Below are 13,836 nucleotides of genomic sequence, written 5' to 3' on the forward strand. Positions count from 1 at the left end.
ATCACATAAAAATATGACCATGTATAGCCAATATGAATTCCATAATCAAAAAGAAGTATCAGAAAAATAAACCATAAAACAAAAAAGTAAAATGTTTATCAAGGAAAAAGAAAACAAACATTAGTTTTGACCATACCTATCATTCTATCAATGATAGATATGGTCTAAATTCGGGGGGCCAGCAACCTGTCGATTGCAATCTACCTGTCAACTGCGGCCAGGTGACAGGTAGATTACGAACAGGTCCCTGCTTTGCCAACCCCTGCCACATGGGTGTCGGTTCTCCCCGTTGCTCTCCTTCTCATGGCATCGTGGAGATCGGAAGTCAGCACAGCTCAGGATGGGTGGCGGAAGCTGGCAAAGTTAACCTTTCAAGTTAACAGGCAGATGATTGGTTGCTAGGACACAGGGCGGTCCTAGCAATCAATCCCCTGCTTGTTAATATGAAAAGTTAACTCTGGCAGGGGGAAGGGGGGCAGAGGACACTGGTATGGGGGGGTCAGTAGAGGACATTGCTATGGTGGGTCAGAGGACACTAATGTGGGGGGGGGGTAATGGAAGGGAGCAGAGGACACTAATGGGCAGTCAGCATAAGGCTGCTTAGGGCACCAGGGTGGAGGGGTAAAATCTGAATCCCCAGTCATTTGCTGGGAATTCAGATTCTCTTATATACCGGTCTTCCTTTGATCCCCTGTATTTTCCTCCTACAACAGCTGAAAAGCAGCTTCTCCTCCTCTCCCTTCCACCGGCATTCATCTACTGCAGGAGGAAAATCCAGATGATTGGTTCCAGTAAATGCCTCCCCCGCTGCCTCTCCTGTCCTTGTTTCTCTTTTCCCCTCCCCCTTCCCATGTGCTCTCTTTGGCCAAAGGTCCCCAACAGGACTCCTAAAAGAATAAAAAAAATTGCAAAAATGAATAAAAAATAAAAACTACTGACACCATCCACTGCCCTACTGACACCATGCACTGCTCTACTGAAATGGTCCACTGCCCTACCAACACATCCACTGCCCTACCGACACATCCACTGCTCTACTGAAATTGTTCTCTGCCCTGCTGATGCCATCTACTGCTCTACTGACACTGTCCACTGCCCTACCGTCACCGTCCACTGCCCTACCGACGCCGCCCACTACTCTGCTGATATTGCCCTCTGCCCTACCGACACCATCCACTGCTCTACTGACATTGTCCTTTGCCCTACTGGCACCATCTACTGCTCTACTGAAATCATCCTCTGCCCTACTGACGCCATCCACTGCTCTACTGAAACTGTCCACTGCGCTACTGACACCATGCGGTCTAAATCAATATTAAACATTGGTGGAAATTAAACGTATTTAATAATTCGATTTTTGAATATAGTTGTATTATGAAACATCAACCAATTGCCCATGATTTGAGTACCACTTGAGGATTGTGCCTTTAGCAGCATATTGATTTCAGTTTGCTGTACATGAGGTTACTGCCAAAAAAATGTTAAACCTGCCAGTAGCAGAGATATTTAATTGCTCATGAAACCCTAGAGTTAGTGGGTTCTGGTCTTTACAGTCCACTTCCTCTGTGGAGTGTCCCCCTGCACTGCTTCATTGGACCTTCTTCATCAAAGCCCCTGTGGAGCGTCATAGGCTTAATAATCAATATTCAATAATACAAACCTTCCGATTAGTGCCTCTCTAGTCTTCTTTGCCTGTATTGTACATTTACTGACACTTCCAAAGTAAAGATTTATATCTTCAATGACATCTGACTTCTCTTGAAAAAGAACTTGCATTCCTGCCACTACTATGGCTGCGGAGTTTACTTTTCTTTGTGCTTGTCTAAAGGCGGACACAATCTCCCACTGCAGACAAAAGACCAAAATTAGCATAGGACCATTTGCTTACATACTAATTCATGCTATATATTTTCAGATATGTAGTTTAACTCCCCTCATGATTGGCCATTGTTATTATAATTGGAATAACAGGACTTCTGTATCACATCTGGGGGAGTATGACAACTGAAGGTATGATACTGAGGATACCTTGCTAGGGTGATGTCAGACAACGGATAAATCCGTCAGATGATCGAGCTGTGACCAGGGGGGGAGGGGGGGTGGGGGGGGTTTTTGGGGGGATAGCTAGTTGTACGTTGTTAGTTAACGGCGGCCGGCCGGATGAATGCCTCCAGTTGAGGTGTTCACTGTTTGTATTGTATAAGTTTTATGACGAAATAATAAAAAGAATTTTATAAAAAAAAAATAATTGGAATAACAGGGCACGGAAGATGCTTTTTGTAGCGAAACATGTAGGGAGGAGTCAAAGTTTGTGACATCATCATGCTCTGTGAATCCAGAAGCAGCCCCACTATTGGGACTAGCTGCAATGTCTTTTTACTGTCTATTTAACTATTACACTTGGTTTAAATCAATGAGAAGTGTTTTACACTCATTCATCATAATCTAATTCAATTTGGATTCAACATAATTCATGTGTACAACTACCTGTTTCTGGCATTGTGCTATTGCAGGTGCTGCTAAAAGAATATATAGAATTAACCGCCTAGGCCACTTAGAAATAGCGGAATCTAATTTGTGAAAGAGTCACTTCTGGAGATTTAGAAATAGTAACCTGCACCCTCCACAATAATATTGCTAAAATTTCACAAGAATTTGGACCCCTGAATTAAATATCTGGCTCCTGTACATTGAGATAGAAATAAGAGCCCTCGCTCCAGCTGTGATGCTCCCTTCATTGCTCTCCCCTTCTTTCTACTCCACCTTTTGTGTTCTCTTATATTCTCTGCAATATTTTTATTAGAAAGGCAACAGTATCCAATGCTGGACTGGGACAACAATTTGGCCCTGGATTTCATCCAAACTGGCCCACTTTAATTTCTCAATATCCTGTGCACTAGTGTGAGAGTGACGTCATCACTGCCCTGCTATCCACACAAAAGGAGCACCCAAACCCAGAAGGAAGACTGGGCGAAGGGAGAAACCCCTAGCAACAGTGACAGCGTGCTGCTGGGTAGCGTGATCCCACTTGCTTCGACCTTTCACAAGTGGGATCACACTACCCAGAGTTATTTTTCTTGCACTAGGGCACTCTACTCTTACTGCTTTAATTGCATATTTTGCACAGTTTTTTTTCTCTACACACATTCAAAGAGACTAATTTGCACATTTTGTTACATATTTTCTGCACTTTAATACCATGAACATAGTTTGGATATAATGGTGTAGCATTAACCCCCGAAGGAGCTGCTGGTTTGATTGGGCTTACCGTTACCTTCTTCACCTCGATTTGCGTATAGGGGTTCCCGTGGTAGATGGCCCGGTAACTTTAGAGACTGACGACAGATCCGCATAAAGGGATTTTTATTTGCAAAAATGTAGTTAACGCATAGTCTCTTAAAAATAGGATCAGAGGGTTAGGAGGAAAGTTCAGGTACTCTTAGTGTCAAAGTCAATAATTAAGGACTTGCTTACTTTGACTAAATCCAGAGAATAGCCATTCACAACTGGATGTTCACTCAAGTTGGATAGTCCCTCTCTCACAAGGCCTAGCAGCCAACAAGGTGCTTAAATCAGGCACAAGTCTCTGCCACTAGGGGTGAGCTGAACACCCCCCGGTTCGGTTCGCACCAGAACTTTCGAACGGACCAAAAATTTGTGCGAACTTTAGAACCCCATTGAATTCTATGGGACTCGAATGTTCGAAATAAAAAGTGCTAATTTTAATGGCTAATATGCAAGATATTGTCCTACAAAGGGTTTGGGGACCTGGCTCCAGCCCCAGGGGACATGGGTCAATGCCTAAAATGTTTTTAAAAACTGACGTTTTTTCTGGAGCACTGATTTTAATGACGAGTGAAAAAAAAGTGAAATATTCCTTTGAATATCGTGCCTGGGGGGTGTCTATAGTATGCCTGTGAAGTGTCACGTGTTTCCCATGTTTAGAACAGTCCCTGCAGAAAATTAAATTTAATGGAAAAAAAGTCATTTAAAACTGCTTGCGGTTTTAATGTAATCTCTGGTTCCGGCAATATGGATGAAAATCATTGAGAAAAATGACATAGGTAGCCCCCCTCTGCCCATTACCAGTCCCTTTTGGGTCTTGTATGGATATTAAGGGGAACCCCATACCCATATTAAAAAAAGGAAAGGCGTGGGGCCCCTAGGCCCTATATACTCAGAACAGGCGGTGCAAACAAGACAGGGACTGTGTAGGTTTGTTGTGTTAAGTAGAATCTGTTTGTAATTTTGAACTGGTACATTTTTAAAGTGTAGCTCAAGTCAAAAAAAATATTTTTAAGCTTTTTGGAAAACATAGGGAAGGGTTATCACCCCTGTATAATTTGTTTTGCCGTCCATCTTTTTTCATCTCACTTCCTCAAGTCCGCCAGACAATCCGCCTGTGTGTGGGCTCCAGCTGACTTTTTTTACCCTGCCTGTGGCCAATCATGGCTCTCCTCGCTGCCGGCGCTGTGATTGGCCAAGCATGCGGGGTCACAGTGCATGCTTGGCCAATCATGAGCCAGCAATGCACTGCAATGGCGCAGTGCATTGTGGGCCGTGAGCGCCACACGAATTTGGCGCAACCGGCCCACAGAGTTCTGGCTTCGCCGAAAGGCCGAACAGCCGATGTTCGAGTCGAACGTGCATTCGACTCGAACACCAAGCTCATCCCTATCTGCCACTGACGTTGTTGTAGAACATGTAAAAATAAGTCTCTGCCACAGACGTTGTTGTAGAACATGTAGTAAACTAGGACTTGTAAACACTCGTGAGATACCTGGATCTTTCAGCCGGTTTGGCGATACCCACGAGATTGGATTCACTTAGGTCCCTCAGCCTCACCACGCTCTTGCTAAGAAGCCAACCCGTACATGGCCTTCTTCTGAAGAGTCCTCCCCTGGATATTGCTGGGCCTCTCCACGACCGGAGACGGCACCGAACCACCTCGGAATCCTTCCTTTAGTTTCCTTGCCTCGGGCTAGCCAACCCCAAGACATAAAGTCGGGTAAATCCGCACCCCAGGCCATAGCCTTCCTGGGGGCTGGTCGGGAGGACCAGGACCATGGAGTCAGAACATACTTCTGGACCGTAACCCTGAACCACGTGACATCTGCATCTTAAGTACCCTTTCCCAGAAAGCACAGCAAGAGTGACACTCCCACTGGACGGGCTCAGAGAGAAAGTAACCTTAAACACCCAACCAGACTGTGGTTCCATGCCTGCCAGAAGAGACAGTGCCCCCCTTGGCCAGGCCGAACACCCCACCCAAATTTGGAACAATTATACCCAAACCAAACTGCAGTTCAGGTGTAACATTAACTTTTAAAACATATAGCGCATGCTCTTCAGGAGCTGGCGCTACAATGGTTTTGATTATAAGCATGGTTTATATATACATTTTTTGCTGTAAATATTTTTATGCATTTATTTTTTGCACATTTCAATATTAATTGACACTTTTGATTAACTTTTAGGTACGTTGGATTTTGAATATTGTTTGAATCATTATTTGCACTGAATGGATATTTGATGTTATTTTGATGTTATTTTAGTTAGCGTCACATTCTTGGATGGGTTCCTGCAGCACCATCATCCTTTGGCCTCCCTCGTCTGCTCCGGGTACCTCTCTGCCTGTTGACTGCTGTCAGGTGGCTCCGACTCATTTAAACTCACAGCGATCGTTCCGATCAGAGGCTGCCTGAGATAGCCGAGTTTTTCCAGAGGAAGCCGAAGAACCATTGGAGAGGAGGGGGGCGGGGGAAGTCGGGCGGAAAAGGATGTGCACAGGCCCGGAGGTGGCTGAAGATGCATGCAGTGTCCGGAAAGAGCTGAGTGGGGGCGGAAAGAGCTGAAGTGCGCCGCTCTGAGTCCGGCAGTACATCTTCTGATTGCTACTTGCAGCAGGATAATGCACCATCTCACAAAGCTCACATCATCTTAAAATGGTTTCTTGAACATGGCAATGAGTTCACTGTACTGTACTTCAATGGTATCCACAGTCACCAGATCTCAATCCAATACAGCACCATTGGGATGTGGTGGAATGGGAGATTTTCATCATGGATGTGCAGCTGACAAATCTGCAGCAACTTTGTGATGTGATCATTTCAATATGGACCAAAATCTCTCAGGAATGCTTCCAACACCTTGTTAAATCTACGCCACAGTTCTGAAGGCAAAAGGTAGTCCTACCTGGCACTTGCAAGGTGTACCTAAACATGTTTTCTGTCACACTAGGTTCAGCTCCTAATTGGCCGGGTTATACTTCTGTTGGCCTCCTGATGATACTGTGTATCTTACAATTTGAGACACTGAGTCGTTTTTAATATGAGTCTGTAGCACCCTCTAGCTTAGGTAGGTAGGTGCTAGAGTAGTGTTTTTGTTAGTACTGGCAGTGAAGTTAAATTTAGGCAGGCCTAGCTCTAGGCCTGTTTGTTTTTGATCTGGGACTGGGGGAGTGGTTTAGTTTTGCTGCAGGTGACTGACATGTGCTTCAGCTTTCTGGCGCCTCCTTTGTTTCCAAATGTTTCTGGAAAAGAGGCACGGCAGAGGGCTGGAGTGACATGGGGTGTATTTGGGAGCCCTGACCAATTCCCAACTAGGATTGGCAAGGGGCAGGCCTCCTATATATACCCATGGTCAGGCTGCTGGGGGAAGATTTGTCGGGTGGAAGAACTGAATGATGGGAGTGAACTTAGGCCTGGAGCTTGGGATCTGGGAGGGAGTCTCTCTCTCTACATGGTCATTAAGAGGTGTCCTGGAACAGGAGCAGGAGGAGGACAGTGGGGAGCACTGCCGGGAAAGTCATTCAGGAGGGATCCATGCTGGGGTCAGTGAGTGAGAAGCACAGTGAGAAGCTCTGGCCATGCCAGTAATTGGATTTGAAGCAAGAGGGCGAGACTGTTGTTTTGTGAAGTCAAGTTGCTGCAGCCCGGAGGGTTGGCAGGATTTGCACCTTACTTTCTGGGATTAGTAGTCCACCAAGTATCTATTAGCACAACTATTCTTTTCATCTAAAATGGTTGCTACAACTAAGGGGACTGCAGACCCCTGCCTGCAAATGGCTACTAGGAAAATTTTGGGACTTATTCAGAGTGAGGCCTAGACATGTGCTAATGGTGACAGGAATCTAGAATTGGACAGTAGAGGAAAGCAAGTGATCTCAAATAGTGTGCTGGAGGAGATGTGAGGCTGGGAGACTGTCAATTTAGATATACCATATTTGCCGGCGTATAAGACGACCTTTTACAGTAAAAAAAAATGAGCAAAAAGCTGGGGTCGTCTTATACGCCGGATATAAAGCTGGGGTTATCATATGTCAGCCGTCCGCTGGATTTTAAGCCCTCCGGATACTCGCCGAGTGTGCGGTAATACTGTATACTGTACATACAATATACACCGCTGAGCCAATCCCAGCGAGCGATGTATTCTATTAATGAATACAGCGCCTGCTCGGATTGGAGTAACAACCTCTGCAGCCTGCTCGGATTGGCTGTGAGAGTCAGAGGCGCGGGCTGATGATGTAACAGCCTCTGCCAATCCGAGCAGGCACTGTATGCAATAATAGAATGCATAGCTTGCCGTGATTGGCTAAGGGCGGTATACTATATGTATACTGTGAGACAGCATGTTACCCAGCGCCAACTTCGTTTCTGAACATATGGAATTCCTGCATAAGGGGGTCGTCTTATACAGTGAGTACAGCACAAAACCAACTTTTTAAATTGAAAAGTAGGGGGTCGTCTTATATGCCCAGCCGCCTTATACGCTGGCAAATACGGTAACTACTTTATTTCAACTAAGAAAGATTCATCATTTGGGCATCCCATGTCCCTTTTCCCCATTCAAGTTTAATCCCCTAAATAAAAACAACAAAAACAAGTAAAAGACTGTTCATTGACTGGAGAAAGTGTGCCTGAAATCGATGTCTGACCAAGCAGGTTGATGTGTGGAGCTAGAACACGCAGCAACCCCACGGGGGCACCACTACAAGTCTTGTGTGTTTAATGAATGTCGAAGATCGACATGCTTGTTATACTCCCCTCCCATGTACTTCTACCTACAGTAGATTTCTTATATTGCAATGACTACTTTTATGTTGTTATATGACAGTTTTTTTATTGTATGGAAATAATTTTTTAATAGAGCATTCTCTTTATCGTTTTGTTCAAAAATCTCAAACACTTTTAAATACAAAAAGAAAAAACTGAAATATCACATGTACTTACGTATTCAGACCCTTTATTCAGTACTTTGTTGAAGCACCTTTGGCAGTAGTTACAGCCTTGAGTCTTTTTTGGGTATGACGCGACAAGCTTTGCACACCTGGATTGAGGGATTTTCTTCCATTCTTCAAATCCTCTCATGCTCAGTTAGGTTGGAGTTGAATGGAGACTCAGTGGACAGCCATTTTCAGGTCTCTCCAGAGATGTTCAATAGGGTTCAAGTCAGGGCTCTGGCTGGGCCACTCTAGGTCCTGAGTGCTGTGGAACAGGTTTTCATTGAGGATATCTCTGTACTTTGCTTCATCCAGCTTTTCCTCAATCCTGACCAGCTTCCCAGTCCCTGCTGTTGAAAAAAACCCCACAGCATGATGCAGCCACCACTATGCTTCACTGTTGGGATAGGCAGGTGATGAGTTGTGCCTAGTTTCCTCCAGGCATAATGTTAAGAATTGAGGCCAAACAGTTCAATTTTGATTTCATCAAGCCAGAGAATCTTGTTCCTCACAGTTTGAGAGTCTTTCGAGCGCTTTTTGCAAACTCCAACCAGGCTTTCATGTGTTTTGCACTGAGATGGGGCTTCTGTCTAGCCACTCTGCCATGAAGTCCAGATTGGTGAAGGGCTGCAGCGATGGTCGTCTTTCTGGAACTTTGTCCCATCTCCACACAGGATCTCTGGAGCTCAGTTAGAGTGGTCTTGGTCTCCTCTCTCATTAAGGCCCTTCTCCTCTGATTGCTCCATTTGGCTAGGCTACTAGATCTTGGAAGAGTCCTGGTTGTGCCAAATTTCTTCCATTTGAGAATTATGGAGGCCACTGTGCTCTTGGGAACCTTCAGTGCAGGAGGACAATTTTTGCAGCCTTGTCTTGCAAAAATCCTGTCTCTGAGCTCTGCAGGCAGTTTCTTTGACCTCATGGCTTTTACTTTGATACAGCATGCATACCTCCCAACCTTTTGCAATAGGAATGAGGGAGTGGGACACCGATTAGCAAAAGTATGTAGGCATAGGACACACTTCCTGCCATGCCCACTTAAAGTAGAATTATACAAAAAATATATTAGGTAATCCCCCACATGCTTTTTTATACTACTACTATTTCTTTATACTGGTTTGGGACAGTTACCAATGCAAAAAAGTAGAAACTGGATGAATGGTTTAGAACTGTGAAACACTTTTTGAAAGATTAAATATTGGTACTATATTCAAACCAAAATGGGGGACAAATGAGGAGGAAAGAGGAACAGAGGAATTTCCAAATCAGGGACAGTCCCTCAAAATCAGGGAGAGTTGGAAGCTATGAGCATGCATTGTCAGCTGTGAGGCCATTTATAGAGAGGTGTGTGCCTTTCCAAATCTTCTCCAATCCAAGCAAAGATTGAGAAATCTTTGTCATCTGAGATAAATTTCTTTTTTGTTTACAAACGTTTTTTATTATGGAAAAGGTCAAGGTATATAAAAAATTACAATGGTGGTGCAGGTATGTATACAAATATCTTTAACAGTGAATGTTCTACAGGAAAAAAAAGGGTTGTGCTTATTCAGGTGGAGAAATGCATATGGTTATAATCAGGCCAATCAAGAGTATTGTAGTGGAGAGAAGAAAAAAACAACAATTACATATGTGTTAAGAAGAGGAGGTAAAAAAAATTCTAAACCAGAGAGGTGGTATCCCAGAAAATCAAATTTTTTTTGATAAAGAGACATAGAATCATGTAACGTGTGGTTAATTCTCTGAAAAAGTTTGATGTTCGTCATGCGGTTTAGAATTTGTGGCCAAGGTACCGTAGTGGAGCGCCAATTAAAGGCTATGGCCCAATGAATGGAGCTGATGAATGTGTGGATTAGCCTTGTGCTAGACATTGGAATATCCTGTATAGGGGAATATAGAAGACAAATTTGGGGTATAAGAGAAACTTTTCTACCTGATATTTTTTCTATTATTATGCTAGCCTTGTGCCAAGTGTTTTTTATGTGGGGGAAATCCCAAAAGATATGTAAAAGTGTTCTCTGGGTGGGGCAACCCCTAAAGCAGAGTGGGGTTAGTGAGGGATAAAATGAGTTAAGTTTAGCAGGGGTAAGATACCATCTATAGAGCAATTTGATGGCTGATTCTCTGATCGAGGTTGTCTTTGTACATTTATGGATATTTACAAAAATAGTATCCCATTGATCAAGAGTAAATGAGGTATTTAAATATGATTCCCATTGTAGCATGGAAAGTGATTTCTCAGGCATGTTGGTCTCATTTAGGCTTTTATGTATTCTGGGAGATTAAACTTCTATCACGAGGGGAGGAGATACAAATTTGCTCAAATTTTGTATAGGGGGGTGTGTAAGTGAGTAATATTGCTTATAGAATTGCCTATTTTTTGAATAGTTCTCTAGTTCAGTAGGTGAGAGATCATATTTTGTTTGTAGTCTGGTGAAGTGGAGGAATAAATTGTTGTGGGAGAGCGATTTTAAATGTGTTAGGTTATGCAACTTCCAATTCGTTAGTAATTCGTAAGTTTTGATCTTGAGCTCTATCTGGGGGGGGGGGGGGGGGCGAGGGTCATCTAGGAAGGAAGCCGGGGGGGAGTGTTAGAGGATAACTTAAATTTAGAGACTTGTCTGTTCCATAATTGGAGGGTGTGAGTGACTATGAGGTTTAAGGCTCTTATTTTTTGTGGTGGGATAGCCTTGGACCAGAGAAGTCCTTGTAAATTGTAGGATAGGATAGATTCTTCTTCGAACCAGAGCCAAGGGATTTGGGGTGAAGGGGCATACCATTGGGCTAATTTAGTGAATCTAGCCGATAGGTAATAAAGCCAAAGGTTGGGAATGCTGAGGCCTCCTTTTATTTGGGGTCTAAACATAAGGGAATAACTAAATCTGGGTTTCTTGTTTTGCCAAATGAATTTGTTTGTCTCTCTCTGTAAATAGTCTAATGTTTTTTTTTTGGTAGAATAAGAGGAAGGGCTCTAAAAAAAAAAAAGTTTGGGTAATATCATCATTTTTGCGGCCACTATTCTGCCGGAGAATGAAATCTGGTATGATGACCAAAGTTTAAGTAGATTTTTAATATTGTTAAATAAGGGAGGGTAGTTTGCTTGGTATAACGTTTTATAGGAAGGTGTAATCTGAATACCTAGGTATATAAAAAAATCAACGTGCCAGTTGAATGAGAATTTGTCTTTAAATGAAGATATTAAGGCTGGGGGAATATTGATTGGCAAAGCGGAGCACATAGATAGATATACACCCAGACCTGTCAGGTCATGGAAGATGTCAAGGATTTTAGTTATATTGGGTAGGGAGATGAGAGGGTCAGTTATAAACAGAAGGACGTCATCCGCATAGAGACTCAGCTTGTATTCTTTGGATCCTTTAAAATATCCTTTAATGTCTCTGTTATTTCTGATGCAGGCAAGGGGCTCTATCGCGAGGGCGAAAAGTAGAGGGGAGAGGGGACAACCCTGTCTTGTACCTTTAGTCAGGGGGAAAAAGTCAGAGTTGTTGCTTGGGAGTTTGATACGTGTTTGTGGGTTGCGATAGAGAGCTTTAAAGCCACGTAGGAATTCATTGTTGATGCCATATTTGGGGAGTAGAGTGTCAAGATATGATGAACAAACGCTGTCAAAAGCTTTGTGTATATCAAGACTAAGTAGTAGTGTGGATTTGGAATGTATGTTAGAGTCTTGAATGATATTTGTGGTCAGTCGTATGTTGTCTGTTATTTGTCTGTTAGGAATGAAGCCTGTTTGATCAGGATCAACTAATGGGAAGATAACAGCAGATAATCTGCCTGCTAAAATATGGCCTAATATTTTTAAGTCATTGTCAATGACTGATATTGGGTGGTAGTTTTGAGGGGTGGAGTGGTCTTTATTTGGTTTGGGAAGAAGGAACATGTTAGCTAAAACATCTCAGATGTCTGTTGCAAAGTGGGTTTCTTGCATTAATATTATATCAGCTCCTAATCTTTTGTAGTGGCGAAAAGCCTTCTTTCTCTTGTGAGGTGAATTAATGCCCTGGGCATTTTGAGAAATCACAATATCAACCCATGTGTTGGTTTTAAAAAGCGATGATGGTTTTGAGGTAGAGGTAATGGATCACAAAGCCCAGGGTTGAGCATGTAGCAAAGTCAGTGTGGTATTAGTAATATGGTTATCACCATTAACATTAGAAACTAAGAATTACCTGAGATAGAGAAAAATTTGGTGATCACTATGTTGCCATCAATATCTTCATATATAAAATATATCAAAATATACATCAGTATCCTGCATAAGTATTTTCTTGTTGATGTTTCTATATCAAATAACATATTGTGCTTATACGAGTGAACAATGGAGAACAGGGTACCTGAACAGTAGAACCCTAGAAGTAATTAACTCATAGATAATAACAGTGCTGCATTGCACAATGCCTTTCCATCATATTGCATTAAGTAAAATAGAGAGTTTTTGTTCGCCCTATTCAAAATTTTGTAAAAATAAATTATTTTAGTATAATTATGAGAAATATTAATTATAGCTTGGGGGTTAGGTTGAGAAGCACCTCCTGACCGAAAATAATATTGTTATGGACAATACTGTCCATTACTCACAAATGGAGCCTCCATCATTAAAATAATGGATAGCAGGATCAGTCGCAGAAGAGTTTCCACTAGTTCAACCATGCTTTTGGGGGTCCATTGTGAGTAGGGGGACAAACTAGAAGAGGCGGAGCCAATCAGCCTAAGCGAGGATTCTATAAACAAAAATATAAGTGCATGCTGTAACATATGTTGAAAATTTGTAGAAAACACAACATAAAAAAAAAGAAAAAGAAAAAAGTTAAATGCATAAGTTCATATAGAAGGAACTGTTATATACCAACCCAATACATTTTAAAGGTGTAGAACGGATGTTTACTCTACACAGTCAATCAAACTATAAAACTTGCACATTTTTAGAACTGTAAAAATTGTTCTTTGAACCTTTCGAAAAAGAGAGAAGTAAAGAGAAAAAAAAAAATTTCACCTCCCCTCTTTCTCCTCCAACAGAAGTGAGGTAAACTTTCTGCCACAGGTAAGTGTCAGCTTTATCTTCAGGTATCCAAATTTCTGAATGATGGTTCCCATCTTCTTTGATCACGATGCATGGCTGGGGTGGCCAAGATAGGTGAAGCATGAGGAGTGGTGGGAGGTCTTGCAAATGAACCCAGATCTAGGAGACCCAACTTCACAAGGAGACTTTTACATTCCGAGATGTTGAAGACTGTGTAGGTGGTACCATTATGTGGTACTCTTAATTTAAATGGAAAACCCCACCTGTATCTAATATGAGCTGATTGTAGTACCGACGTTATCTCCATCATTCTGTGTCTCCTTTCCAAGGTAGCTTGCGAGATGTCTGGAAAAATTAGAATTTTTGTGCCATCCAATTCAATGTTATGCATATTTCTGGATGCTCTTGATATGCTTTCTTTTGTGATGAAATCTTTCATGCATAAAATGATGTCTCGTGAAGGTTTGTCTGGGGGTGGTTTAGGACGCAGGGCCCTATGAATTCTATCACAAGCAAATGAAGATGGAGGTAAATCAGGAAGGAGATTGTGGAACAGCTTGGAAACTGCTGGCATTAGATC

General features: G+C 42.5%; 1 protein-coding gene across 1 annotated transcript in view; it reads right to left on the reverse strand.

Annotated features, from left to right (window-relative positions):
• The window catches only part of LOC143924362 (aldehyde oxidase-like), a 306,571-nt gene that overhangs the window by 152,114 nt on the left and 140,621 nt on the right, over positions 1-13,836 (reverse strand). Inside the window, exon 14 of the mRNA XM_077448642.1 lies at positions 1,661-1,845. Within this exon, the coding sequence (XP_077304768.1) occupies positions 1,661-1,845 (185 nt within the window). The remainder of the gene's footprint in view (positions 1-1,660; positions 1,846-13,836) is intronic.

Source organism: Lithobates pipiens, unplaced genomic scaffold (genome assembly GCF_037356315.1).
Source record: "Lithobates pipiens isolate NorthernLeopardFrog02 unplaced genomic scaffold, aLitPip1_a1.2 Scaffold_22, whole genome shotgun sequence".
NCBI lineage: Eukaryota > Metazoa > Chordata > Amphibia > Anura > Ranidae > Lithobates > Lithobates pipiens.